At 34.2% G+C, this 27946-nt stretch overlaps 3 protein-coding genes across 11 annotated transcripts; 1 reads left to right on the top strand and 2 right to left on the bottom strand.

Moving 5' to 3' along the window:
- Window positions 1–253: 253 nt before the first annotated feature.
- Window positions 254–13207, top strand: LOC111291460 (uncharacterized). Of its 6 annotated transcripts, none has more exons than XR_016346590.1 (28): window positions 254–395; window positions 506–686; window positions 990–1114; window positions 1357–1473; window positions 1768–1914; window positions 2070–2444; window positions 2547–2704; window positions 3964–4085; window positions 4190–4281; window positions 4442–4682; window positions 4809–4872; window positions 5400–5548; window positions 5650–5720; window positions 5824–5997; window positions 6546–6617; window positions 7792–7893; window positions 7989–8078; window positions 9803–9878; window positions 9961–10054; window positions 10160–10226; window positions 10355–10534; window positions 10744–10866; window positions 10951–11034; window positions 11126–11306; window positions 11706–11844; window positions 11931–11990; window positions 12496–12600; window positions 12700–13207. XR_016346590.1 is itself a non-coding variant. In XM_022883234.2 (28 exons), exons 1-28 carry the CDS (start codon window positions 300–302, stop codon window positions 12811–12813), a joined length of 3603 nt encoding a protein of 1200 aa, XP_022738969.1. In that variant the 5' UTR covers window positions 254–299; the 3' UTR covers window positions 12814–13207. The 6 variants fall into 6 exon arrangements, 4 of the variants coding, with proteins under 4 accessions (XP_022738969.1, XP_022738968.1, XP_022738967.1 ...); XM_022883234.2 differs by having other exon boundaries at window positions 11126–11310; XM_022883233.2 differs by having other exon boundaries at window positions 2070–2459; window positions 11126–11310.
- Window positions 13208–14452: 1245 nt separating this feature from the next.
- On the bottom strand, window positions 14453–15217 carry LOC111291461 (uncharacterized). Its single transcript, XM_022883238.2, has one exon. The coding sequence runs from the start codon at window positions 15000–15002 to the stop codon at window positions 14580–14582; it is 423 nt and encodes a 140-aa protein (XP_022738973.2). The 5' UTR covers window positions 15003–15217; the 3' UTR covers window positions 14453–14579.
- Window positions 15218–17638: 2421 nt separating this feature from the next.
- On the bottom strand, window positions 17639–27056 carry EMB2746 (RNA-metabolising metallo-beta-lactamase family protein). Of its 4 annotated transcripts, none has more exons than XM_022881051.2 (17): window positions 26722–27056; window positions 26191–26419; window positions 25798–25921; window positions 24749–24805; window positions 24153–24344; window positions 23998–24075; window positions 23272–23454; window positions 23073–23153; window positions 22508–22573; window positions 22332–22424; window positions 21941–22066; window positions 21374–21487; window positions 20657–20752; window positions 20473–20570; window positions 19943–20394; window positions 19248–19732; window positions 17639–18110 (listed from the first exon to the last, which is right to left on the bottom strand). In XM_022881051.2, exons 1-17 carry the CDS (start codon window positions 26909–26911, stop codon window positions 18015–18017), a joined length of 2760 nt encoding a protein of 919 aa, XP_022736786.2. In that variant the 5' UTR covers window positions 26912–27056; the 3' UTR covers window positions 17639–18014. The 4 variants fall into 4 exon arrangements, with proteins under 4 accessions (XP_022736786.2, XP_089624635.1, XP_022736789.2 ...); XM_089768509.1 differs by having other exon boundaries at window positions 19248–19717; XM_022881054.2 differs by having other exon boundaries at window positions 25812–25921.
- Window positions 27057–27946: the final 890 nt, after the last annotated feature.

Here is a 27946-nt window from a genome sequence, read left to right as displayed (position 1 = left end):
ATATCGGTAATAATCAAACTTAACGACAAAAAATTCGCCCGTGAAGTAGCCCGACGAATCACACTCCATACGACAGCGTAATATATTGTGAAAAGCTCCAAGACGGGCCGTCAAACTTCCGTTCTGTCCACTATTTTTTTTAATAAAAAAGTAAAACAAAAATCGTCAAATAAATAAAATCCCCAAAAATTTTATAATTCAATATTTCAACCTCTTCCTCTTTTATATAGTTGTGAACAGAGACAAAGAAAAAAAAAGGGAGAAGGAAAATAAAAAAAAAAAAAAAAGGCCAGAGAGTCATGGTTTCAACGAGACGAAGTGGATCTCTCTCTGGTAACAATAGCAAGAGATCTTCTTCTTCTGAGGATAAGCCTCCATCTCCAAAACGGCAAAAGGTGTCAGCATAAAACGCATCAGAAGACGATTTCTTTTTTTTTTTGGGTTTTTGAGAGTGGGGGATTTGAGTGATTAGGTATTGACTTTTTAGTGGGGTTTATTTTTTCAGGTGGAAAATGTGGAGAAACCGATATCGGCGGCGGAGAGTTCCAAAGAAATGTGCGCGCCGCCCGCCGTGGATACCGGATATTGTGGGAACGGCGAAGCTCCGATCGCCGGAAACTGCGTGGACGCCGGGAAGGGTGAGAAGTCATCGGCTGCTGTCGCCGTGGCAGCGCCGATCGCTGATGGTTAGTTGTTAGTTTTGAGCTCTTCATGATTGGCAAATTTCTTTGTTATTTGAGTTTCATTTAAGTGAATTTGGATTTGCATTTGAGTTTTGAGATGCGTCATATCTTGAAAAATTTTAGTTTCTTTTTTGTTAGTTTTTGGGTTTGCTTTTTAGTTCTTTCACTTCTTGCTTCTTGAATTTAAGTGTCTTTTGAGTAAGCTTGGATTGCATTTACTTTTCTGATTCTTTTTACTTTTTGATTATTTTCTTCGAAATTCGAGTGTCATTTTGACTGAATTTGGATTTTCTTGTTGTTTTAAAGGTTCTGCGCCGATTGTGTTGGACAAAGGGAGGAGTTCATTCTCTACGTGGAGTATTTGCCAGAAACATAATCCGAATTTCGAGACTTCTACACCTTGGTGCAGGCTTTTGTCCCAGTCTGCGCAGGTAAATTCAAGCCTCTCTTCATGGAAACATCTTTCTAGCAGTTAGTCTTTGTTCGCTGGTAGTTGACATAAAAAGCACTTTCCTTTCGGATTATCTTTTGGATAGGGATCTTTTCTTTATATTTAAGCATTTTGTGTAATGTAAATTTTAGATATCCGAAGTAGTGTTGGTCTTGCTGAGTTTTGACTTAAATCAAAATTATGATATTATTATGATGAGTTGGGCATTTTTGTGAACTGCAGAATCCTAATGTTCCCATTTGCACATCAAATTTCACAATTGGCTCGAGTAAACACTGCAATTTCCAATTAAAGGACCAGACAATTAGTACAATGCTTTGCAAGATAAAACACACCCAGGTATCGCCTAAATTTTACATTCAATGTGTGGCTATTTGTTGGACTGATACAAAATTAGGAATGCTTCTGCATTCAAATTCCTCGAGTTTTGAGTGATCTTGAATCCTATTTTTTCTAGGCGTTTTGCAATGTTCCTTTTAGATGAGTTAGCCTTTTGGATTTAGGGTTTTTTTTCCTCCTTTTTTCCTAAATGTTTTGTTTGGGTAGCCATTGTTTTTTTATTTTATTTTGTGGAGATAAACTCCTTAATATGTACATGCAGTATGAGTACTCATTATTTGTCGACATGATCAGCGCGAAGGCAGTGCAGTAGCCATGTTAGAAAGCATCGGCAGCAAGGGGTCGGTGCAAGTAAATGGGATAGTGGTGAAGAAAAATACCAATTGCGTGCTTAACTCGGGTGATGAGGTGGTCTTCGGTTTGCTGGGGAATCATGCTTATGTATCCTTTTCTTGGCTTGAGGGCAATTCATTAAAGTCCTTCTCTTACTTGTTGAGTGTTATTGTAGTGCTTTTACTCTTTCATCATACTGATGATGTGTTTCCATGTCTATGCTTATTTTTGTTATCTCCTTAATTTAATTTCTCTTGATTTAGATATTTCAGCAACTTATGACTGAGGTTGCAGTTAAGGGTGCAGAGGTCCAGAATACTGTAGGAAAGTTTCTTCAACTTGAGAGGAGGTCAGGAGATCCATCAGCTGTTACTGGGGCTACCATATTGGCATCACTTTCAAGCTTGAGGCCAGATTTATCCCGCTGGAAATCTCCTTCTCAAGCCAGCAGTAAGATCCACGAGGTGACTGAAGTGCCTACTCATTCTATTGTTGATGATGCTGAGGATGTTGATCTTGATGGCTTGGAAGGAAATTCAACTGCAAACATAGGGAATGATAAAGCTGCAGAGGTTGGAGCAATCAACAAGAATCTTCCTCTTGATTGCAACCACGACTCTGGTACAGAGGCAGGCAATGTAAAACTCTCTGGGGTGAATGATTTGCTAAGGCCTTTCTTGAGGATGTTTGCTCCATCAACTAGTTGTAATCTAAAATTGAGCAAAAGTATCTGTAAACAGGTATTGGATGAAAGAAACGACCGGGCGAGGGATTCACAGCCAGCGTTGACGTCGAGTGTATCACTCCGCTGTGCAATATTCAAAGAGGACATTCAAGCAGGAATTCTTGATGGCAGAAACTTAGAAGTGTCATTTGAAAACTTCCCATATTATTTGAGGTATAGTACAACTTCGTGCATAACTGTCTCTTTTTTATTGAAGAAATATTTTAAATGTAACCTAGAATTTTGTTAATCTTTTGTACCTTCATCACTAATTCCTACCCATGCAGGTATAATTAAGAACATACCTGGTAAAATAGGGCTTGTTGCCATCATAACATTTGGTGTTTAATTTGGGATTATTTTTTAAAGTTTATGGCTGGAAAATTTACTAGAACAAATGTTTTGGCTGCCATTTCTTAGTTTTGTGTTCTTAAATTCTTTTATTTTCCTGACTCCAAGTGAAAGGTTTGGACAAATAATTTGAAATGTAGGTTATCTTGTGACTTGCCTTTTCCAATATGCACATAGCCATCAAGAAAACCTACCAGTTTTACTCATGAATATAACCACTCTATTTCTATTTATGATTTCCCAACTGCCCACACTTTCTGTGCTAGCAGAAGAAAGATAATTGAAAACATAAATTTGTTATTTTTGGACTGGACTGAAGCTGGAACAGAGCATTTTCCCTGCTGATGCTGATCTAGCTATTTGAGATCCCAAGCTTAGTTTCAATGGGAAGTCCTTTTTCTAGCCATGAAGGAAACTGGGTTTAAGATGTCTATATTAGGAGTTAGAGTATGTAGAGTGCAGAGCCACGTGAATGTATGTTAAATAAAGGTTTGATAGACTATATGTTCTGGGATCTGGGTCTGTTAACTTCAATTAATGCTAACAGAATGTCGGGAGAATGCAAGGAAAGGACAAGAATCATGTTAATTGGGAATAAGCAAATGAAAGAACATTCAAGAGAAAGAAGTGGTAGGAAGCATGAGAAAAGTATTACAGTGCTCACTGACTTTGAATGCTAGAGTAGACAGAAGCTAAATTAGTTACTGAAACAAGTAACTCTGTTAGTGAGCATGAGAAACTGTTCAGAAAGGAAAGTATGAGAAACAAGCAAATTAGGCACTTTGATTACCTTTCTTCAACAAATCTGCGACCATGTAGGTATGTGACGATACAATAGCTGATGATTCTGGCAGGGGGTGTTTAATTTAACCTGAGATTAGTAGTAATTGTCTTGTGAAAGGTTTTTCAGATTGATGTTGGTAGTGTCCTACCCAATGTTCTGTCTTTATGCATGCCTCACACTGTCCATATACTACTTTAGCTATTGAAGTTTATGCATCTATTCTTCTATGCATTCTCAATGTTTTGTTTTCCCAAATAAATGGAAGTGATCAGAGTTTAGTGAATTTCCGTCTTTCCAGTGAAAATACAAAAAATGTGCTGATAGCAGCTTCAATTATACACCTCAAGCACAAAGAACATGCGAAGTATACTTCAGAGCTAACCACTGTGAATCCGCGGATCTTACTCTCTGGTCCTGCAGGTATGTGAGTATTTTTTATTTTTGTGTCAAAACAACAATTCGATGCTTGTATTTAGTAGCATTAAACTGCAAAATTGAACATTTTCCTTCAAATATGCATGCAGGGTCTGAGATATATCAGGAGATGCTGACAAAGGCACTTGCTAATTATTTTGGGGCTAAACTTCTAGTTTTTGATAGCCATTCTTTTTTGGGTGTAAGAGATCATTATTTTTATGGGCTATTTGATTGTTGACTTTATTGCATTCTTACGGCTGTCATTATCAAAATTTCATTGTTAGCATATTATTGCTTCACAAGTCAAATATAGTAATTGCTCATAAGCTGGTGAATTGTGAATTATAAATATGTTGTAGGGTTTGTCTTCAAAGGACGCTGAGCTGCTGAAGGATGGAGCCAATGTGGAAAAATCCTGCACCTGCACCAAACAGAGTCCTGGACCTACTGATATGACCAAGAGTTTGACTCCAACTGTTGAAGCAGAAAGTTCAAGCCCTGTGGCTGCCCCTACTTGTGGGCCTGAATCTCAGCCAAAGATAGAAGCTGATACCATGCCTTCCTCATCTGGGTCATCTAAGAATCAAATGTTTAAGATAGGTATATACATTGTCTTGAAAGACCTTTCAGAGTAGATTTTTCTGTTACTGACATGCAAGAAGCTTTATTGTTATTATTATTATTTGATTTTCTTCTTTGACTATTATGCTAACATGGTAAATGCAGGTGACAGAGTAAAATTTATGAATTCAACTTCAGGCAGTCTATATCCAACAGCATCTCCATCTAGGTACTGCAACCTCTCTCTACTCTTTTTGGAGAGATTTAAAAGGTGGCCTGAATTCTGTGTATATTCTCTTCTCATTTAAGCGTCCAAATGAATTATTTATTGAACTTTTCTACAAGTTTTTCTCTGAACCTGAATGAAAACTCATCTTACTTTTCTAACTAGATGATTTGCTTTCAAATGTCAGTGTGGTCATCAGCAATCTATTCTTAGTGAAAATCATTTGATGAGAATTAAAGAATAGCAGTGACAAATTGCTTTCAAAGCCTGTTCTACACGTTTTTAATATAATTGGAACCAATCAAACAAGTTTTAGTGATATTTTGTAACTTTAAACACCCTTCTATTTCTCTCTTTTAAGGCTAAAAATGGAATGCCTTCCACTTGATCTCAACTCAGCGAATATGGTCAACCATTTAGTTTTCTTAGTTCCTATTTCTCACATGTTACCATTTTTTGTGGTTTGCGATGTGGCAAGATATATCTCTATCACCATGCTCTAATTTATTCTTTATCAATTCAATCTACAGAGGCCCACCTTACGGGGTTCGTGGGAAGGTCATGTTACTCTTTGAGGACAATCCTTCCTCAAAAATTGGTGTAAGGTTTGATAAACCCATACCCGATGGCGTTGACCTTGGAAATATTTGTGAGGGAGGCCATGGATTTTTCTGCAATGGTAATGTTTTATGCATCTCTTAATGTTTTGTGTCCATGATTAAGCTTTTCTTACCTCTGATGATTAAAGCTCTGTCTTTCTTTTTCTTTCTTGCTTTCTAGTTTCTGATCTTCGTTTGGAGAATACAAGCACAGAGGATTTAGATAGATTACTTATTAACACATTGTTTGAGGTGACATATTCTTTATCTTTGAATAAATGTATGATTCCTGTCTGGCTATACAATTTGCTTCCATTTTTGCTTTCTTATTAACTTAATCTGATCCTTTTATCAGGCTGTATACAGTGAGAGCAGAACTTCTCCTTTTATTTTGTTTATGAAAGATGCTGAGAAGTCTCTTGCAGGAAATACAGACTCTTATTCCACATTTAAAAGCAGACTTGAACAGCTTCCTGATAATGTGATTGTAATTTGTTCACACACTCATACTGACAATCGTAAGGAGAAGGTACATTTTTGTTTATTTTGTTAATTTTCAGAGCTGTTGTCATGCTGTGTCTTTTGATAGGTTGAGCTAAATAAATTCACCTTGTTTTGGGATTGTGAGAAGATAAATAAAAGGTAGACAAAATCAGTATCAGAGAGAATTAGAGAATTGGAAATCAAAATTGCAAAAAGCAGAGAATTTCAGTGTTGATGCAAAGAGGAAGTTAGTTGTGGTAATGACAAAAGCCGTTCTGTTCTGCAGATAACTACATATTGACTTTTAACTGTTATGTAAACAATCTCTATAACCTGTATAATGCCACGTAAACTTTTACATGATCTATGATCAACGTTTCAAATTAGCTTGGACATTAAATATCATTTTTTTTTTCATTTGGGGCCAATCTTCTATCATAAATCATCGGAAAGATTTGTGATCAAGAGTATGCTTTAAACCTTTTTGTTGCATTGTTGTATGGCTTTGCCTTGGACACTTGGGTAATATGCTTGTCCTTTTATTGAAATGTTTGATTTAGGAGTAGCTTACCCTGTGGTATTTTGTCCTTGCAGTCACATCCTGGTGGTTTGCTTTTCACAAAATTTGGTGGCAGTCAAACTGCTCTCCTTGACTTGGCATTTCCGGTAATGATTCTATCTTTTGAAAGTATTCTCCCTCCCTCTCTCTCTCTAGTGGGGCTGCCTAACTTATGGCCCTATGGATGGTTTTATTTATTTTATTTACTATTGTAACTAATGGTGACTGTGGTTGGTTTTTGCCATGAATGGGTAAAAGGCTCTTTGTGTATCAATACTGCTTTATAGTTTCATCCTTTCCTAGCTTTTGATTAGTTTATAATAGAAAATGCTTGCATCATAAGTCTCTCATACTCTTGAACGCATGAAACTCTACCATAATTTTGTAAATATAATTTTGATTTTGATGCTCATGTAGTTTATTCTTTATCTTCTTCTCTGATGGCTGGTTTGCATGACCCAAAGCTTTTCCCCATCCCTTAAACATCATACTTGAAGAATGTAGTCTCTGTTCTTATTATAATCTCCAATGGCTTTGCTAGATAAACTGACATTTTCATTCAGTGATATATGATCCCCCTCCCTTGTCCTTAAATAAAATAATTGCAAAACTATATTTTACAGTATTTAATTTCTTACTCGACTGTGCCTTTCTTGGAAACAAAAAAGGTCATAGTTCTGGATTTTGACAATGATGTGTTTGATATAAATGGATGTGGGGTGACATTTTTTAAGTGTTGCTGATGCAAATTATGCATTGGTTCTTGAAGGTGTATATGATGAAAGGCGTTGATATATTGTTTCTCTGATATTGCCATTGAAATGCTTGAGTAGAAGTTTTGAGTTTTTTGTTGTTGACGAAATTCTTACTTGAATATTTTCTTTCATGTAACTTGAAATGGTAAGTTTAATGTTATTGGGAATTCTCTTATGAGAACTGAAGTTGGAGCATATGGGTAATATGTTAGTATTGGGCATCTTTTTGAATTGAAATTGGGATCAATTAAGGATGTTCAGTTTTATTTTTAATTGAGCTCTTTCATCTGTACGCTACTTTCTTTATTGTTATGTTGTAAAGATGTTGCAGCAGCTGTTCATATGCTAAGAAATGTTGCCTTTCCTGTTTTCACCATAAGCTTCCATCTCCCTTGCAAATATTATTTTCCTCCTACACACACACACGCTCATGCACGTATGGACACTTTAACTCTTTTAGAGGCTATTGCATAGGTTATTGTTGATTTCAGGAGGTGTGATGTTTGTTCTCTTTTACTTTTTTCAGGATAGTTTTGGTAGGTTGCATGACAGGGGGAAGGAAGTTCCAAAGGCAACAAAATTTTTGACTAAGCTTTTTCCAAATAAAGTGACCATTCACATGCCACAGGTTCATATTGTGTATCCTAAATAATAGATCGTGTTTGTTGCACTGTCTGTGTGTTTTAAATGAAACATATTATTGAAGCTTATGTACTACTGCAGGATGAAGCCTTGCTTGCATCTTGGAAGCAACAATTGGATCGTGATGCTGAAACTCTTAAAATGAAGGGGAATCTGAATCTCCTACAAACTGTTAGTATATTCTTTTTTATTTTTGGCCTTTAAATGCTAAAGATTGGTTTATGTTGCTTTTTGTCTACTTGGGACTTTAACAACCAGTGAAACTTTTAGTTCTCTTCAGATAAATCATTGCGGAGTTTTGAAACTCTTACATTTCTAACAAGGATGGTGCAATTGCATGGGAGAACTTCCTTGGCTAGTCACCTAGATATTATGTTATAAAAACAATAGTATGGTTAGAGAATCTTTTTTCTTTGCAAGTTTTTTTGTACTGTATGCCCATTATGCTATTGTTTTGGGGTATGATGATGTGTATCTTGCTCTTTGGAATTACATTGAATAAATTTACTCATCTTTTAAGATTAGGATTTAGAATCAGAGGATTTACTTTCTCCAACTTCTATACGAAGTTTACTGTCATTCCAGAGGATGACAAGGTGTATTTCTCCTATTAGATGCTGGATCAGGGTAATGAATTGGCATCAAATCTTTACAAAGTTTTCTGACACGTTGAGGGAGTAATATCCAAGAGGGTTTACTTTTGGGTGGTTTCTGCTTAAGGTCTTTTTGCATGTAGTTTTTTTTGCATGTACATGTAAGGTCTTTTTGCTTTGCATGGTCAATTGTTTTATATGCTCTGTTCACTGACAGGAATTTGGTGAGATTGGGATGGTTCTTCTCTGCTAATTTTCTGGTGTTTTAGGTGGAAAAACAACGGGGAAAAGATTTGATTGTTCCTGAAAGAAACTACATCCTGTAGCAAGTGATTCATATTCTCATATGCTGCATTTGGGATCTACTTGGATATGCGTTAGATTGGTTTCTGAAAGTTCTGCTAATTTAATAATTGAAATTAGACACATATAAAAATGAAGTTGCTTTGAGAGTCTACTTTTTGGATGTCCAAAGGCTAGGATTGATTTGTGAGTGAAAGATGACATTATTGATGTTTTGGCTAAAAGGTATAAAATGCCCCTTCCTATAATTAAAAAATCATCTAAGCCTTTTTTTTTTTTTATTGCAGTCAATCAACCCCTCTAGCATTTATTTGCATTCAATTAAGCCCTTATTTGGATGAAAAAGTTGATGCCGTTAATTTTTTTGCCAACTAAGATAAAATTCCATGTAACATTCATAAAATAGATAAAAGTTTGCTACGTGACTCAATTAAAATATGTGAAAATTAAATAAAATAAACTTTTCTTTTTTCTTTTTTCTTCTCTATTTTCTTTGTCCCTCTCTCTCTAAGATTCCTTTAAGGATTCAATTGATTGTAGTTCGGGGATTGATTGATTAAATTTTGTCACGTGACTAGGTTTCGTCCATTTAAGGGTTTAATTGAGTCGAAATAGAAGATTAAGGGCTTGAGTGCTTGCAATAAAATGTTAAGGGCTTAAATGATTATTGAATTATAGTTCAAGGGCATTTTTGACCCCTTTAGCCTAATGTTTTCACCTGTTGGGAGTTGTTTCCATCTAGGTAATTTGGCTTTATAATTTCTCTCTTCCTGCCTCCTGACCTCCTCTGGCCCTTAGCAATGAGCCCCCTGGCAAATTAGAGCTTGTGATTACCTTGTTTATTACCTGGACGAGGTTTCAATTAGTATTCGACTTCATGTTAAAATGATTTAAATTTGAGCTTATTGAATGTTTGACAACTCTCTTGATGTGCTATGGTTATAGATGTGGCATTTTGATAATGATTACTATTGTTATATTTTTCATTTTTGTATGTAGGTTTTGGGTCGGAGTGGGATGGAATGTGAAGGTCTTGAAACTTTGTGCATCAAGGATCAAACACTTGCAAATGAAAGTAAGTTTTCTTTTGACATATCATCATCTCAATAATTGCCGATAAATTTTCCCCATAATTTATATTTTGGCATCCATTGCAGGTGCTGAGAAGGTAGTTGGATGGGCTCTAAGTAACCATTTAATGCAGAATCCTGAAGCTGATGCTGATTCAAGGCTTGTTTTGTCTTGTGAAAGGTTTCTGATAGATAATCTTCTCATTTCTGCTACAATATTTTTAGCTGCACAGTTAATTGTCAGATGATAAACACACAATTTATAACGCAATTGCTATTTTGGCAGCATCCAATATGGCATTGGAATCTTACAGGCTGTACAGAATGAATCTAAATGCTTGAAGTCGTTTAAGGTCGTTATTGTGCTTTCCTGTAAACTGAAATGCACTATATCGATTTGTTTATTCTGATCTCAAAACTATTGTATTTTTTACGAGTATCTGCCGATTAATCTTCATTCTGGTGGTTTTGCTGATCTCAGGATGTCGTAACGGAAAATGAATTTGAGAAAAGACTCTTAGCTGATGTCATTCCACCCAGTGATATTGGAGTTACCTTTGATGATATCGGAGCTCTTGAAAATGTGAAGGATACATTAAAGGAGTTGGTTATGCTTCCTTTACAGAGGCCTGAACTCTTTTGCAAAGGCCAACTAACCAAGGTTATCTAATATACAGCAACGAGCTGTTTCACTTAAAATTTTGCTAGTCGTTTATGTTGATTTGCAATATTTTTTTGTTTCTATCAGTTGTAATGCTCTTTTCCCTCCTCTTTTCCCCCCTGATATTTCATTAACCTTTATTTGATTAAGTTGCCTCTTTTTGGTGCTCGTCTATTGATTTGTTCTATTCTCTACCTATACATGAACAGCCTTGCAAGGGCATACTCTTATTTGGACCTCCTGGAACTGGGAAGACTATGCTGGCAAAGGCTGTGGCTACTGAAGCTGGTGCAAACTTCATCAATATATCCATGTCAAGCATCACATCAAAGGTCAGTTCTATTCTTCCTTTTAACTGATTTGGTTTTGCTCTGTATTGTATCTTATTTGAAATTTATGTATCTATTTTGCTGCAGTGGTTTGGTGAGGGTGAGAAATATGTGAAAGCTGTTTTTTCCCTAGCCAGTAAAATTGCTCCTAGCGTTGTATTTGTTGATGAGGTTGGTTATTCTTGATCCTCAATTAGTATTTTCATTTTGGGTTTACACCAATTCATTGTACTTTTCCTTTCATCTTTGCTGTGACTTATAGGTTGATAGCATGTTGGGCCGGAGGGAAAATCCAGGGGAGCATGAAGCCATGCGTAAGATGAAAAATGAATTTATGGTGAACTGGGATGGTCTTCGTACTAAAGACACAGAAAGGGTTCTTGTACTTGCTGCCACAAATAGGCCTTTTGACCTTGATGAAGCTGTCATTAGAAGGCTGCCACGTAGGTAACGTATCACTTTGATTCCTTTTGGAGGAAAAAAGAAACAGAAAAATGCAAATAATGCCCATTTCCTTTCTTTCCTTTTTTTATTTTTCCGCTAACACAAACTGTGGGAACAGCACTGACTACTTTGATGCCACAGCATTTCCTCCAGATGTGATCATACATTTTTAGTAGAAAAATGCAGAATGAAAAGGCCTTTTCTTTTACTCCCCCTTTCTTTCGCTTCTTTTTCTCAAAGATTACTATTGCAATATTTCATCGATAACCCAAACAGATCCTTTAGACTGCAGTCTAACTCTAGCACATAAGCTATATATGTGCATACATCACCAGCTTACTCCATTTTAACTTACTGGTAGTTTGGGACCATCTACTAATGGTTTAGTAATTTGGCAGATTGATGGTAAATTTGCCAGATGCTGCAAATAGAGCAAAGATACTGAAGGTTATTCTGGCAAAGGAGGACTTGTCTCCTGATGTTGATTTTGATGCTGTTGCTAGCATGACAGATGGATATTCTGGGAGCGATCTTAAGGTTACATTGACTACACTTTGGCTAACTTCTAATGAATTTTCTCTTGAACTTTTTTAGATGACTGCTTGTTTACTCGTACATTGCAGAATCTATGTGTGACTGCTGCGCACCGTCCAATTAAAGAGATTCTGGAAAAGGAGAAAAAGGTAGGTATTGTGGTCAATGATAGGTGTTTACGATTTTTATTATATAGAGGGATTTTGGCTCTATTTGTATATTTGTCTATGTAATGATGATGACTGCATGAAGTTAGGATTAATGGCCATAGCTAGAAGGAATGAGCTGGTCTTCGTACTTAGAATTGCAGTTGTGATTTTTAATGTTGAATTGACCATGTTATGTCGGATAGATTAGTATCATATATTCCCTAATCAAAGTACCAGTGCGTGATGTGGCCTTTCCAAGTTTTTGAATGAAACTAATTCCTAAGGTTACAATGTAGCTTTAAGTGACTTGGCTTTCAACCATTATGCAAAAGTCGACTCCTAGGATTTTTATTTTCTTTTTAATTTACTGACATAGAGATGAGAACTAAAATAAAAAGGATAGTTCTAGGGAATCTAACTTCATAAAGAAAAAAGGTATTTAAGTGATCATATCACTATGTGCATATTGTCACTTTGTTTTTAATAGTTTCAACATTGATGGCAGGAACGAGCTGCTGCTCTAGCCGAGGGTAAACCTCCTCCACCTTTGAGTGGGAGTGCTGATATACGCCCCCTAAACATGGAGGACTTAATATATGCTCATGACCGGGTAATTGAAACATAAAAGTTATACTAGTTCTTTTTTCCTCAAAAAAAGGAAAGATAATAGTTATAACTAATTCAGCTACTTCATTTCAAATTTTAACAGGTATGTGCCAGTGTATCATCCGAGTCTGTAAACATGACTGAGCTGCTTCAGTGGAATGAGCTCTATGGTGAGGGTGGTTCAAGAAGAAAGAATGCTCTCAGCTACTTCATGTGAAGGTTTCTTTGTACAAATGGTTCTTTGCTCTGCTCTTCTTCTAAAAGCCTGTATGCATGTAATTTTGTTGGGGGAGCTCACTGGGAAGCTATTTTGTCTGTAAAATGAGAGTATAGGTTTTAAGTCATGTTTCTCACTTCTCAGGCTAGCTTGGGGATGGTTGGTATTTTAGGGGAGTGAAACCTGACCAAACTTCTGGTTTGGTTGCACTGCTTTTGTTTTGTTCCTCATCTCCTTAACGCCAGCATAAAGAGAATTTTTTTTTTTGTATTTAAGTTATTGAACATCCCATAAAAAGAAAGAGAGGATGCTGTGAATATATTTATAGTGATTCTTTTCGTGTTTGTCAGAATTCATCAATAAGTAATGCTAACAGATTTGTTTAATTTTCAAAGAGTTCTTTTTGATAAACCTGTCGATCCTGCGAGTTGTGAAAATTTCATCACTTGTGCATGGTTGAAAAAAAAATCAAACAAGCACATGATTGGACCCAAGGTCTGATTCACTTGTTCTGTTTGATTTTTGAATCATTATTTAGTATTACTACGAAAATGTTTTTATCCACCCTTGAAAATTTCGTTGTTTTAGTATGAAAACTTTATCCTTCCAAAATTATCAACAAAGATTACGATGGTATCATTCAAATATCTTTAGCAAATCACAGTATCTTCTATTGGTTCTTGCATTTGCTTCAAATGTCAAACGGAAAATTTACTTGAGCTGCCTCTAACCCCATATTAAGAATTCAGTTGGTAGCCTTAAAATAGCTATTAGCAACTGATAGTGATAAGATGCGACTCATGGGTGGATTAGAAGTAGAACTTATGATCGTAGAAGGTCATGGAGTATTAGTTTAGATGACATGATTATTCAATCGGCAATGAATAATCATTGGACTAAAGCATCGGTCACCAAACTTCCCCATTCCTGCTATAACTCGGAATTCATCATTCAATGCAACGTCTCTCTCAAATGTAACAATTTTTACCGACAGGAAATGGCATATTATTCCCTTTGATGCTTAAAAATTAGTGGGTTGGTTAAACAGCTCCATGAAAACAATTTTTGAGGTTAAAATCCCAAATTCATGAAAGCCATAATCGGAGGAAACTCACAGAGAACAATAGCATAGAGTTCCTTATACCAAAAAAAAAAAAAGTAATTGATTTTATTAGTCCGTACTCCTATATTGTTGTACTTTATGTTTGCCTACTTATATTGAATTTCCATCATAGTTCTCTCCCCGCGTTGTTCCCGCTATTTCCCATAACCAAAAAAAAAAAAACCTAATCAACGGTCAAACTAATGAAGCATGTGCAGCTGCTGGACAGGGGATTATTAATCAGCATATCCATTTCCATTTCAATGGCAATTTGAAGAGATAGGACAAAAAATTATGAAATAGATATGATTTAAAATTTTAATAAAAATTATATATAAATTTAAAAAAAACCAAAATATATGTTTTGTCTTTGCATGTTGATACAAAATACAGTAATTTTTGTATTTTATCCATATTTAATATAAAAAAACAGATATAAAAATACGAATGGCCGGATATAAATTTTCCATCATCACTTCTATTTAATTTGTAAGAGCTGAAAGCCTTAAGCTAATTATGAATTTCTGAAAGAATGAATTCAGTAATTAAAAGTAATTAACTGGTAAACAATCATGAATAATTACAAGAATACAGTGCAAAGAATGCTGAGTCTCAAAGAATAATGAATAATAAAAAAAAAGAAACAGCTAGACATAGCCATGGATTACTGCATCATTATTCTGAACTCCTCAAAGCAGAGAACGCCATCTCCATTGAGGTCAAATTGCTTGATCATCATCTTGCATTCATCAACGGACTTTGATTCCCCAAGTTTGCTGAGCATTTTCTTAAGTCCTTTAGGTGTAATGAACCCACATCCATCTACATCATACATCCCAAAAGCTTCTCTCAAATCCTTCAGCTTTTCTTCTTCCCCTCCTTCTTCCATTAACCCTATGAAATCCTCCAAATCCAACAACCCATCCCCGTTCGAGTCCAATTCTTCCACCACAACTTCTGCTTCATTCAACAGCAGCTCCCCACCCATCTGCCCTAATCTATGGCTCAACTCTGACGCTGAAACTTTCCCATCTCCATCTTTGTCGAAGTAACGGAAAACTCGTTCATAGTCTTCGGTTCTCATCATATTTCACACTGCAAATCGATCAGGTAACCTCAAGAAACAAAACTGTCCGTCACTGATTGGCTGAAAGGAAACTTTTGGATTCAAACTCTAACTCTTATGGAAAAGATTTGGTTATATTATATACATACAATTACAAACAAGGATATTTAAAACTTGCAGGAATGGGTGGCAGCCGAAGCCAATTTTATATACAGATAAAGATAAGTTTCAACGCAGACGTCAAGGCCGTGTGTGCCAGTCTTTAACCGACTTATCTAAGATATTAAGAAAAAAGATCTGTGAATTTTCGAAACTTCAAAGAAAAGTGTTCAAAACGAGGAATAATGAAGTAGAAGACGACGATAAAAGTGGGGAACTTCGTTGAATTAATTATTGGTTAAATGGCAGACATGTCCAAAGGAAACAAGGACGAAATAGACCTCAAGGACAAGTTCAAATGTACATTGAAAACTATTAGTTTAACAGTCAAAACGAACTTTTCTTTGTTTCCAATAAAAAAATTATAAATAGTACGGCCGTTACTCCAGGCATTTATGTCAAGTTTGTTTCTTATAGATTTAATAATTTATATATTTATATTGTAAAATATTAATATTTTATGTATTAATATTATACTTTATATAAAATTATTTTATAATTTGTATATATATGAAAATATAAAATATATTTTTTAAATTTTATTAAATTTATTTATATTTTTATTAAAAATTTAAAATATATTATTTTTATATTTTTTATTTGTATTATTTTTATATCATATTATTATATTATATTTTAGATTGTTAAGTAATTTTATATAAAAATTTATAAAATATAAAAATTATTTTATTATAGTTCAAATTGATATATTAAATATAAAATATATATTTAAAATTTTGATTAAATTAATATATAATTTTATTAAAATTTTAAATCATATCATATTTAAACTTATAAGATCTAAGAAATAAAGAATTAAAAAAATTTAATTATAGTAAATTTTTAGATATGAGGAATAGATTTGCGTGTATTTGGTCGGTTGAAGGAAAAGGACAAATGAGTTTGGAGGCAAGTGGCGGTTGAAAAATGTGTAGATTCTTTATGTTAGCCCAATTGTTTGTTTTACTTGCCAAACCGTCATACTTTAATTTTAATGGCGGCTTTATTTTTATATGAACAAGAATGATTCCCCATTTTATCGGAGACTCTATCAATAAACTAATAAAATAAGAAAATGTTCAGACTTTATTATGAAATCAATTTCTTTTGTTACAAGTCAATAGAAATTAATCGATAATGATAGAATAATTTATTTATAAGATTTAAATTTAATTTTTGTTATTCCTCCTTTCTTTTTTTTTTTTTTTATGAATGATTTATAAATTTATATTAAACAGAATAATTTTCTCTCACTTTAATTTTTTAATTTGAAAATTTTTTAATTAAAAAAAATTTTGAAATCAAAATTTATTTAATTGTAATTAGTATACGTTTCGTTGTGAAAGAGATAATGTTATACGTAAAATTAAAAATTTTATTAAAAGAATAGATTTTTTATTTTTTCAAAATAAAATGTAATAAATAATTTTTAATGTAAACCAAATAGTGGAATTTTTTTATAATTATTGTATCAAACAATTAAACTAATTTAGATTATTTATCGTTAACAAATGATTCATGCTTGCCTTGATGGTTAGGTTAAACCGGTGAAAGGAGCTCTAATGGAATTTTTTTTTCTTTTTGGTAAATCTATTAGATGATTTTTACATTTTGGTATAATTATATAAATATATATTAATTTCTTTTAACTTTTTAAAATAATTAATTCCAGTTGCTTATAATTATGTTACATAAATCCTCTCAAGGGGTAACCATGATTGATAATCATTTCTTATTTCTCAAACATGACTTGTAATCCTTAAATTTTATCTTAGTAGTTAATTCTTATAAATTAAAAATTGAAACTCTATCCCTTGAATTATTTTGGAAACAACTATGGGATGTGAATAGGTTGATATTTAAAAAAAATTAAATATTTTAACAACTTATTCATATCTAATATGTAGTAATAACCAAAATAATTTATTGTTAACAATATAAAAATTAAATATTGAATATTAAGTACTGAATTTATAATATAATTTTTTGTACTAAACATTAAATATTGTTGCGGATTTTTTACCGAAAAAGTTAGGCGTTTGGTCTGCCTAAGTCGTGTGGATTTATTCCTAACAAAAAAGAAGGTACAATCAATGAGCTTGTTGACATTTTGTTGCTATACATGCCAAACACGCTCTAACGCATCATCTCTATTACAGAAAATTTCATTCTAGCCTATTGATGAATAGCCAACCCTCAGCCCTAATACTTTGTCAAACCCTAGACCCTAAAACTCTATTAAACAATAAATGAGATGTGTTATAGGGCAAGGAAAGACCAAAGGAAACGGGCAAAAAGAGAAAGTTTAAAGTAACATTGCATCATCAAAGGATATAGGAAGGAAGCAGGCTGAGGTTCAAAGGATTCCTGAATCCTACACATAAGACAAATGCGTTGTTTTTGCTGTTAACTGTAAGCTTTTTACATTTAGAGAAAGTGAAAACCTACTCTTACCATTGAAAAGGGAAAAAAAAAAGCAGAAGTAGAACACCTGAGCAAAAGAATGAAGCCTTTTGTAATTTTACTCATAATATGGTAAAAAAATAAGTTTTCAAATGTATAATGGGAAATAAGAAATATAGGAAAGGAGAAAAGAAAACCCCCTTGCTGTAAATTCCACCATTGTCATGCCCTTCTGGTCTATATAACTTGCAATTTACAGAAGGTCTATTGCTACAAAATTATTTTGCCATTCCGTATCTGATTATGGGAACAGTTGCACACATTACCGTATCAAAACTAGCCCCATTTCTTATTTTCCATTCCCCCCACCGCACCATCGAATTCCACATGATGAAATCAATGGAACAATACTTGTCTTGCCTTATGAATCCGCTATATTTGAACATTTCATGTTTAGCTCCTCCAAACTAGTCATTTTGTGGCTGTTGCCTCAAAATCAGATAAAACTTGATTCATGTCCTCAAAATAGGGCCAAACTTTATGGCTTTTCTCCTCACTCTTGCTTTCCTGTCAAACATATGCCAACATATGCCTCAAAAAAAGCAACACAAGTGAAGGAGGAAACAAATTGAAATTTCTTGCCTTCATCTAGAACATACTTGATCAACAAAAAGACCTCAATACTAATACAGGGTATAAGCTAGCTAAGTAGCTAAAAAGATGTACTCATTATTTTTACGTTTAGTTCAAGCATCCAAGCAAGTACCTGCAATCTCCAATTTCATTTTGATGTGGTCATTCAATCATACCTGACGTAAATAATTTGAGTACCTAAGGGTGCTGGAGAAGCTAGAGGGCTCAAAGTGAATGTTTATGAACCTCAAGCCACATGAAACATCGTCCATCCTAAAGTATGCTACCCAGAATAAATATAGAGATATATAACCCATAGTTCCCTGAAAAACACTAATGTGACATTTAGAATGATGTGATCTCTTTAAAATTGAAGGTAACCTAATCACCGTGATTAGATCAGTTTTAGGTAGTAACTTAGGAATCCTACATGACAGTGATCTTAAGATCAACAAGAATGATTAGATAATCATTGCCATGTGGGATGATCTTGAATCCCATCATAAAGGGTGAAAAAGTTTTATCACTGAGGAAAAATAATCTTCAAAATCATTTTAGGACAAATTTACCCTCAAAGTGATGCCCGTCAAAACATATTTCTATCCAAATTTTTAGTTTTATAAGCAAATCTCCACTTTTTAATCATTTATACAAGACAACTTATATGATCCTGAAATGTGAACGTCAATAACATTGAATTCTTATTTTATACAATAACATTGAACAAGTCAATAATCATTAGAACTAGTTCATACCTATTAATTTTCTATAGAACAATGAATTCTTTTTATATAAATCGTTTATTCAATAAAAGTTCAAATTGTTACTTTCTTTGAGATAATAATCTTATAACTAATAACAAAGTTATTTTGGGTGTTTTATATTTGGTGATCTTCTTTTTCTATGCAATACCAAACATAGTGATTAAAGATTGCTAGTAATTTATATAATTACACCAAACATGATAATCTAAGATCACTAGTGATCAAATAAATAAATCACCATGGTAATTAGATCATCACGGTGATCTTAAAAGTGATACCAAATGCTAAATAAAGAGAAAGGACGAACCTCATATTTCTGAACCAGAGATGCCCATAAAGATTTACACTGTGCAGGGCTTCGACTAATTCCTTCAGCCAACAAGCTTGCAGATACTTCTTCCCAGAGGGCCATTCTCCCCTTCACAACTTGAAATCTATTATGCAATTTTCCCCGGGTTTTTATTAGCTTCTTAACCTCCTCAGGTTTCCATTTGTTCTGCTTGGTAGGCTTTGATGACTTTGGTTGAGAGCTGGGAATTTCAGAGTCATCTCCACCGCTTGCAGTGCCACCACTCTTAAGTTCTGGCTTATGTTCCTCTTTTGGTACCAAGCCATTGTTATCTTCTTCCAAATTCTCAACAGGTGATGATGATGTGATGAATTCTTTCCAGAATTCATCAGAATCCTCAGTATTGGGTGCAAGCCTTTCTGCATGGTCAGGACTTGAAGTAGTGGTGTCTTCCTCGGGTAAGAGCCTTTCAACTTCACTATTACCAACTGCACGAAGAAATCCTGATGAAGTAAGTAGAATGCATCAATGAACTCAGTGCTTTACATCGCAAAATAAACTAGCTTTCACCTCAATAGAATATTAATTCCAATATAGACACACATCTGTGATCACATATTTACCTACATGCATGGACATGTATGCAGATAGACACTTGCATGAAAAAGTGAGAAAGAATGGAAGGAATTGCAAACAAGAAGATAACGACCAACCTATCAAATTTTGTGCTGAGGCATTCTCCAAATGCAGATTAATGTCATCTTCTTCTGATTTTATCTTGTTCCGTTGTCTCCTTTTTGGATGCCCATCTACCACTTTTCTCAATGTTGGTAACCCGAAACCAACATTCGAATTGCCACATAGCTTTGCATTTATCTCATCAGATAGAATGCCTGCTGGGTTCTCCAATGCAATGGCAATGACTTCAGGCCTCTTACCACTGTACTTCCTTACCATCTTCCTTAATACCTCTGAAACCGTTCTTTCCATGTGAGCTAGAGGACTATTCACAGGACAGCTTGACAGTGCAGCATGTGCAGCTTTATGGAGTGCATCTAAAAGTTTCCCCTTATCAAGCCATAAGCAGCGCGTTGTGATTCTTATCTTCCCTTTTAAGCTATTTTCAATTATGCCATCTATCTTTTGGGGGCGCAAAATTTCGATGCTGCAAAAGGAAGATGTTAACACACATGAAATAAATAAGAAACATTAGGTTTCATTTAAGCATCTAAATTTTATCTACCTGACCACTATAATGCCATCAGATGCAATTCTTAGTCTCTCATCAATGCAAAGTTCGGCTGATGTGCCAAATGCTTTATCACCATCACTGTACATCAGCTGCAATTTAAGACTAAATTCATAAATACCCTTCTCAATTAACTTTTTTTCTGAATAATGGGAAATACTTTAAGGATAGCACCAACCTGCAAACTCTCCTTCCCAAGGGAACTAAAACCATTAGACAGAACTCTTCTATTCCTCAAATGAGAAACCCCAAGCATCTCTCCATTCTTTATAACCTGATAAAATGATATGAATTATATTATAATTTTCACAAATAAAAAATTGAATTATAATGTACATCATACATTAACATGATAGATAATCTAGAAGCAATCCCTATGATGAATCATAGATTAACCCCTATGAATATGATTACTATGATAGTTCACACGTCATGAGCAAAGTGCTCCCCTTGAGTTCCTAAATAAATGGGGGTTCCATGATGTCTATACAGTGGAAAAGGCCATCTTATTTTTCCCCTTTCTTGCAACATGTTTCTTTATATTCACATCTCCCAATCAACTTATCTTTTAACCACTCGATTCCAATCTACTTATACCTTGTTCGGTATATTTTTACTTTAACAAACTTTCTCTGTTAAATTATCCCTATTTCTATAAACAGAGAAAAAAAAGGCTTACCAAAATTATCTAGTCTTATCTAGTTGCTGTCATTTCACTTCCAGATTATCCTAGCTAACTTAAAGACTAAAAAATGCAAAAAATTATATTTCATCCATTTGTAAAGACAATTTACTTGGGAACTACTGCATTCACAAAAATCAACTTAACTTTAGAGAATCCAAAAAATAAATTCCTTAACTAGATAATAATATAACAACAAAAATAGCAACTTACAGTGGTGTGACGAATGCCAGTCGATTTCCCAAGTAGCTCATGCTCTTTCAGGAACAACAGCTCTCCATGTATTGGTAAAAAATGTTGTGGCTTTACAATTTTAAGCACTTCCTCCTTCAAAATTAAATCCCCATTGAGATAGAGTGTTACATACAATCCAGGAGAACAGGACAAAAAGAATATCACTATCAAAACCTAAACATCTGATGAGGTCAACTCAAATTACATTCATAGGACATTCAATTCACCTCCTGGTTTTCTCTCTTTTTCTTTTTTTTTTTGTAATCAAGAAATAAATTTTTAATGTGACTCCTTTTGTTTAGCTGTTACTGAAGTAATAAAAAATTTCTTTGTATAAAAAGAACTAGAAACTCATGTTATCTTGCAGCTAGAGACCCCACAAGTGAATACAACATGGATGCCTCAACAATGTAAAATATGTTATCCCAAGTTTTAACCATTATGCAGTTTCCTTATTCTTTTCTATTCTGTTTGTTCAAGGAAGTAGATAGTGACTGAAAAATTTTAAAACAAAATCATGCAAAGCAACACTGAGAATCGTCTTACCAGTTCTCCACGATAGCCATGACCAGAAGTATGCAGCCCCTCATTCTTACCCATCACTATAGTTGATCCAATCTCTGATATGCGGTTTAGCATCTTCATTACCCGAGATTCATTACCAGGGATTACCTGATTATCAAGTACAAAATATCTTAACAATTGAATGACTTTGGGCAAGATTAAACAAACCCTATAGTAAATAATAATCAATGTACGAAACCTGTCCCTTAAAATAGGATTTAGGACAGGTTATGTTAGACCAGAATAGTTAACAACAAAGGTTTACCGTACTGATATTTTTCATCAGCAAATATTCAGTTATTAAGAGCTCAAAGAACTACAATTTAAGGTAAATTTCAGTTAGAAACCAATGTATATCATACTCTATCATTACCTTAGCTGAGTAGAGAATCACATCTTCCTTGTTAAGTTTGAAGGAATGACTACTTCCATACGATGCAAGATTCAAGGCAGCACGTGGCTCTGCCTGACATAATAGTGTGCACAGTCACAAGCCATCTAAATGATCAGCTAAAAGAATGGTCATTGGAGTCATAGAGATTAACTTACTTGAGATCCAGTTGTGACAATTATCAAATCCTTTGGAGCATAGGCATCAATATCTTCCACTTTCACCTTAAACCATAATGGAAAGAGCAGAGAACAGATGATTCGAGATCAACAATCAGTTTTGAATGATAGGAGAGCATTTCAGTAAAGATGGTTTCATTTTTTTCTGGGTAAAATAACAGTTTATTGGGAGAATGAAAAATGAACACATAACAGCAGGCAGAAATCCATTTCAAGTTGAATGTGTTTAAGGGTAACAGAAGAGCTAACACAAACATGGCTGAAGAGACATAAAGTAATCCTATGAGATAGGTTTTGTTGGAAGATATGGTCCCAAAGCACATTAAGTAGCAAAGGAGGATAACCATTGCCAATCAAGTTATTGGGATTAAAGACTTACTTCACGTTGAATGAGCTAAATAAGAACTGCAGCATGTAGACAAAGCTCAGTTTTGTAACTGACTAGCTTAATGTAAATAAAAAAACAAACTTAAAAAGAAACTCTTGCCACAAAGTGACAACCAAATACGTAAAAAAAACAAGCAAAGTTTCAAAGAGTGAATACCAGAGTTGATGGATCAATTGGTGCTTTTCCATCCTTCCAAGCAGCATCTAGATATGTCCTCAATGACATGCCAACAAATACCTAGTTCAAGGAACACAATATCTAAGCTGTCAAGATGTATAATCTGCAGTCAAAATTGACAACCATATCATTCTGACAACTAGATTGACAAGATACAAGTGCAGCAGACAAAACATACCAACTTTCTACCAGTCAAATCTGCAGCAGCTTTTACACTTCCAAGCCGGTGTATGTTTGATGCAAACTGTGTAGTGATAATCCTTCCTTTAGCTTCTGAAATATGCCTCAACAATGCATCTGCTACAGCACGTTCACTAATTGTCCTTCCAGGTGACAATACATTAGTAGAGTCGCTCATCATCTGTAAACAACATGCATTTACTGAATTACACATTAGTTGCAAAAATTTCAAAAGAAATAAAACCTCAATTTGCATCTAAATAAGAATTGCAGATTAAAATATCAAGACAAATCTTAAAAACATATATCTCATTTATTTTTTGTGGATTTAATTTATGCAAAAGAGATGAGTAAAATGCCTGGGAAGACAAAAACAGACATGAGAAAGACAAGGTGTCAGCTGTAAAATTTTTTTCTTTGAAATTGAAATCAAACAAATCATAACGTACCGAAAATCAAGCAATATCCTATAATTTCGAAACAATCAGCTCAGTTGATTATAAAAGTCTGAGCAGACATGCCACAATCATGAATCAGATCATAGAAATAATTATATTTCTATGCCTGATTCAGTTTCAGAAAATTGCAGATGGAACTAATAGTTCACTTCTAAGTCCTTTCTGAACTTTCACACACCCTGACCTCCACTGCCAAATAGTAACCATTGTAATCTGCTCTATAAAACCTCTCATAGAAATCAGAAGAATAGATTCAGGAAGCTTACCAGTGTTACTCCTTCTTTAGAGAGTTCCTTTAAAAACTGCCTATCAAAAACTTTTCCATCCAATGGTGATTCATCAATCTGTCATTTTTTAACAGCTTAAGTGGCCTGAAAGTTACAGTAACAAGAAAAGAAAACATATAAGAAAAAAAACTCACCTTCCAGTCCCCAGTGTGAAGAATTGTACCATCAGCACAGCGAAGAACTAATCCACAACAGTCAGGAATAGAATGGGTCACTCTGAGAGGCTCTATTTCAAATGGCCCAGCCATAAATCTCTTCCTGATTTTAAATACCCTAAGCCTAGATGGAACAAAAATCCCATTCTCCTTCAAACGCTTTTTAATCAACTGTTGACATAAGTTCAAGAGTGTCATCAGTCCATTTTTAGTAAGACATGATAAAGATGCAACAAAAAATTTTCATGTTTGCAGACTCAGGAATATATATAATTAAGGGGTAAAACCCCCCTCAAAAATAGTAAGACCATTCTTGTTCTGACACAGAAAACAAATTCCAAGAGCTGCAAAGACAAATGTTCATAATTATTAAAAGGCATAGACATTAAGAAGTAATTTTCATAGTCTCTAATGATGTTAATAAGTATACATAAATAAGTAATTTCGGCCAATACCTCTAGGAATGTCATATCAAATGAAATGAGACATAGTACGTTTTCAAAAAATGGCATGTGCCACGTATTATAAGCCTTGTGTATTAATATTGCATATATTTGTCTGACCATAAAAAGTACCTCTATTGTAAAGGATGATGCATATATTGGAGTATTGGGATCCAATGCTGGGATAACCTGCTCAAATATACAGAAAACTACTAAAATATTGTTAAAGAAAAAGAAAATGCAACAAAAACACTATGCCAGACTTTAGTATCATCAAGTATAAAAACATTACATTACCATACCAATTACCAAGAAAATCAGCTTATTTGGTATTTAGTTTCCTAAAAATCCTGATCAATCCAATACATTATTTTGAAAGGTTCTAACCCAGTGTAGACATAGCTAGGTTTTGTGATTCTTAATTAGTTTCCAGTATATACAAAGTTGACGTAAAACTAATGACCAGGGTACAGTGCAGAAGACTGCAATGCTTTGTAATGTAATAAGAATGAAGAACTAGAAGAAAATGCTGAGAACAATATACACCTGCCCTGTGGGAAGGAAGGTCCAGAAACCAAGACAGGTAAGTGTCTAATATTACAGTATCATTCCTTGATCAAAAACTCATTTATTTCAGATTCACCTACATTTACCATTTCATAGGGAATGGCCAACACAAATTCATGGTAGCAAGAAATGATGAAACTAAAGAAAGAAAACCATGGTCCACTCATTTCATCCTTTTCTTTTGCCACCCACCCTAAAAGCATTATCGACTGTGTAACAACCAAGCATGAATATGCCAAATTTCTACAAAGACAAATCATTCTACCAAGCATGGAAAGAATTAAAATGAAGGCAACAAGAGATTCACTCAATCATAAAGATCACCATTACACTGTGCACAAATATTATGCTATCCTTGACAACACCATAAAGTAGCAAATGGTATAGCTCTAGAAATAGCTCCTTCCGCATAAAAAAAAGCCAAGGTACACCAGTTAAACATGGTAACCTTAGAGCATAGGCAGCTTGAGGCACCAATATCGGCTTCTTCAGCATATCATACATCACTATAAAGGAAAGGAATAACAAGTCTTGATATCCTATTAAGAACTATTTAACAGGTGCTGAAAATCTAAGCAAAAAAGACTTAACGGGCTTGAAAGACAAGTATTTACCCAAGGCAACGCACCAATGTGATCTTCATGGCCATGAGTTATCACAACTGCTTCAATTTTGTGGCTCCATTTCTTAATAAATGTTGTATCAGGTATAATCTTTTGGACTCCAAGCTCATCATAGCTGAAATGGCATCACCATACAGTGATATGTTAATATATTAAAAAAAAGAACAAAAACTAAAGTAGCCATATCTGCTCTGCATCAGCACATTTGATATATATGTGAAAACCTAGTCAAAATTGGCTGTCATCTGATATTTGGAAAATTCTCCAAGAAACAACAGAACTCAGAACACAAGAACTAATTTTCTCTCCTAAAAGGATAAATAGCATTTAACAATATAATATTTAGCCCAAATCTTCCAGGAATTCAAAATACACAAGACTTACTCTGGAAACATCACACCAGCGTCAATTAGAATATAGCGATCATAATGCCCAACAAGCATGCAATTCATCCCGATTTCACCTAAGCCACCAATTGGAAGGACCCGAAGTGGCGGCCCAGCAGTCCCTTCATAAAACTGCTCCATCTTGCGTTGGACAGAGTCTTCCATACTCTTTCTAGCCCCATCCATTCTTCCCGAATTTTTACGAGGTACGTTAGTTCTTTGTGTGCCTAAACAAGACAAAAACAGTAAAACAAAGTTAAACAAGCATCATTATCACTTGATGATAGCATGAAAAGCGTGAGACAACACAACAATCTCCATAAGCCATTTATCCAATTGAAGAGCCCAAGATGGAGCTAAAACTTTCAACTTATTTCTCCACCCCTTGTTTCTATACTAGTAAAAGAAATTACCCAATCAACTCTAAAATCCCCCATTTCACCCTATTTTAAGCTGCAACAAAACCCAGTCTAAAATCCCCTTCAGCTTAAAAAAAGCAAAACAAGAAGAACGAAAAAGAAAAAGGTACCTATAGGAGTAGGAGAGCCGACGGAGCAAGAAATGTAACGGTTTCTAGGGCTTGGCCGGCAAGAGAAGCTGTACGGACAAAGCGAGAAAGCAGTGGAAGCAGCCATTTTTGTGGGTGCTTTTAATGGCGTGAAAGAAGTGAAGTAGAGGGAGTAAGAGAAAGATAAACCTCCCAAAAACCCTAACTGCATCTGTTTCTTCAGGTTTCGAAAACAGTGGAAGTTAACCCTAAAGATTTTGCATTTTGGCTATATAGGGTTTAGTAAGAGGGAGGAAAGAAGATGATTGAGCTTTTTGGGAGCGCGAAATTGAGTGAGTGAGTGAATGAAACTGGGCAGATTTTTGTAAGGTTGAGAAATATCCTACTTATCATTTTTGAAAGCAAGACAAATTTTCTCCCACGTGTGTTTCTCTTCACACGTGCAAAGAGATTTTTTTTTAATTTCTGCAGCACGGTATTTGTGACTACCCATCTCACGTGGAGATATTTAACTGATCTGTTATATAAATAGAAATTTAAATTAATATTTGTGAGGTTTTTTCTTTTTTTTTGAAATAAAATCATAAAATCTTTCGAGTCAAAGTCGCAAAAGAGGTAAGAACTTCCGTTAAAATTTCAATATTTTGTATGCATTTTGTATTAATTTTGATGAGAATATCAAGCTTAAATGCAAAGATTGATTTGTATTAAGTTTAATAAAAAAATCAAACTTTAATTAAATAATTTTTTATGAAATAAAATTATAATTAATGAAATTATCAATCTAACATATATTAAATATTACACGATAAAAATTACTTTTAAAATTTTAATATTTAATGTAATTTTATGTTTATTTTTTACCGATTTTGTTGAAAACATCTGACTTAAATATCATTCGATTGATTTTATATGTATTTTGTATTAAGCTTAATAAAAATATCAAACTTTAATGAGATATTATTTTATAAGACATGATCATAAAATTTTCGAATCAAAATGAAAAATATTTCTCGAATTGAATACAAATATCCTCAATACAAAAAATCTGATTTTTTTTCTTATCATCTGATATTTTGGACGATACTTGGAGTCTACACCAATTACTGACAACTTTGTTTCCTTCTCCCATTCAAAGCTAATGAAAAAACTATTTTACACAAAGCAAAAGGCATCAATTAATGCATTCAAATATGCTTCATGCATAGATCCAATCATAAAACGCAACCATGACATGGCAAGAATT

Source organism: Durio zibethinus, chromosome 11 (genome assembly GCF_047325235.1).
Source record: "Durio zibethinus cultivar Kanyao isolate XHJ-2024 chromosome 11, ASM4732523v1, whole genome shotgun sequence".
In the NCBI taxonomy this organism is placed as follows: domain Eukaryota; kingdom Viridiplantae; phylum Streptophyta; class Magnoliopsida; order Malvales; family Malvaceae; genus Durio; species Durio zibethinus.
This window is presented reverse-complemented; position numbering and strand designations above follow the sequence as displayed.

Excerpts from the sequence above, each read along its gene's own strand:
- LOC111291460 (XM_022883232.2), top strand. The coding sequence starts at position 300 with ATGGTTTCAACGAGACGAAGTGGATCTCTCTCTGGTAACAATAGCAAG. Across the intron at positions 4,086-4,189 it reads CTTACTCTCTGGTCCTGCAG|GGTCTGAGATATATCAGGAG; the intron begins GTATGTGAGTAT and ends ATATGCATGCAG. Across the intron at positions 11,991-12,495 it reads TTCTGGAAAAGGAGAAAAAG|GAACGAGCTGCTGCTCTAGC; the intron begins GTAGGTATTGTG and ends CATTGATGGCAG.
- LOC111291461 (XM_022883238.2), bottom strand. The coding sequence starts at position 15,002 with ATGATGAGAACCGAAGACTATGAACGAGTTTTCCGTTACTTCGACAAA.
- EMB2746 (XM_022881051.2), bottom strand. The coding sequence starts at position 26,911 with ATGCAGTTAGGGTTTTTGGGAGGTTTATCTTTCTCTTACTCCCTCTAC. Across the intron at positions 20,395-20,472 it reads GATGGCATTATAGTGGTCAG|CATCGAAATTTTGCGCCCCC; the intron begins GTAGATAAAATT and ends TTCCTTTTGCAG. Across the intron at positions 19,733-19,942 it reads CTCAGCACAAAATTTGATAG|GATTTCTTCGTGCAGTTGGT; the intron begins GTTGGTCGTTAT and ends TTACTTCATCAG.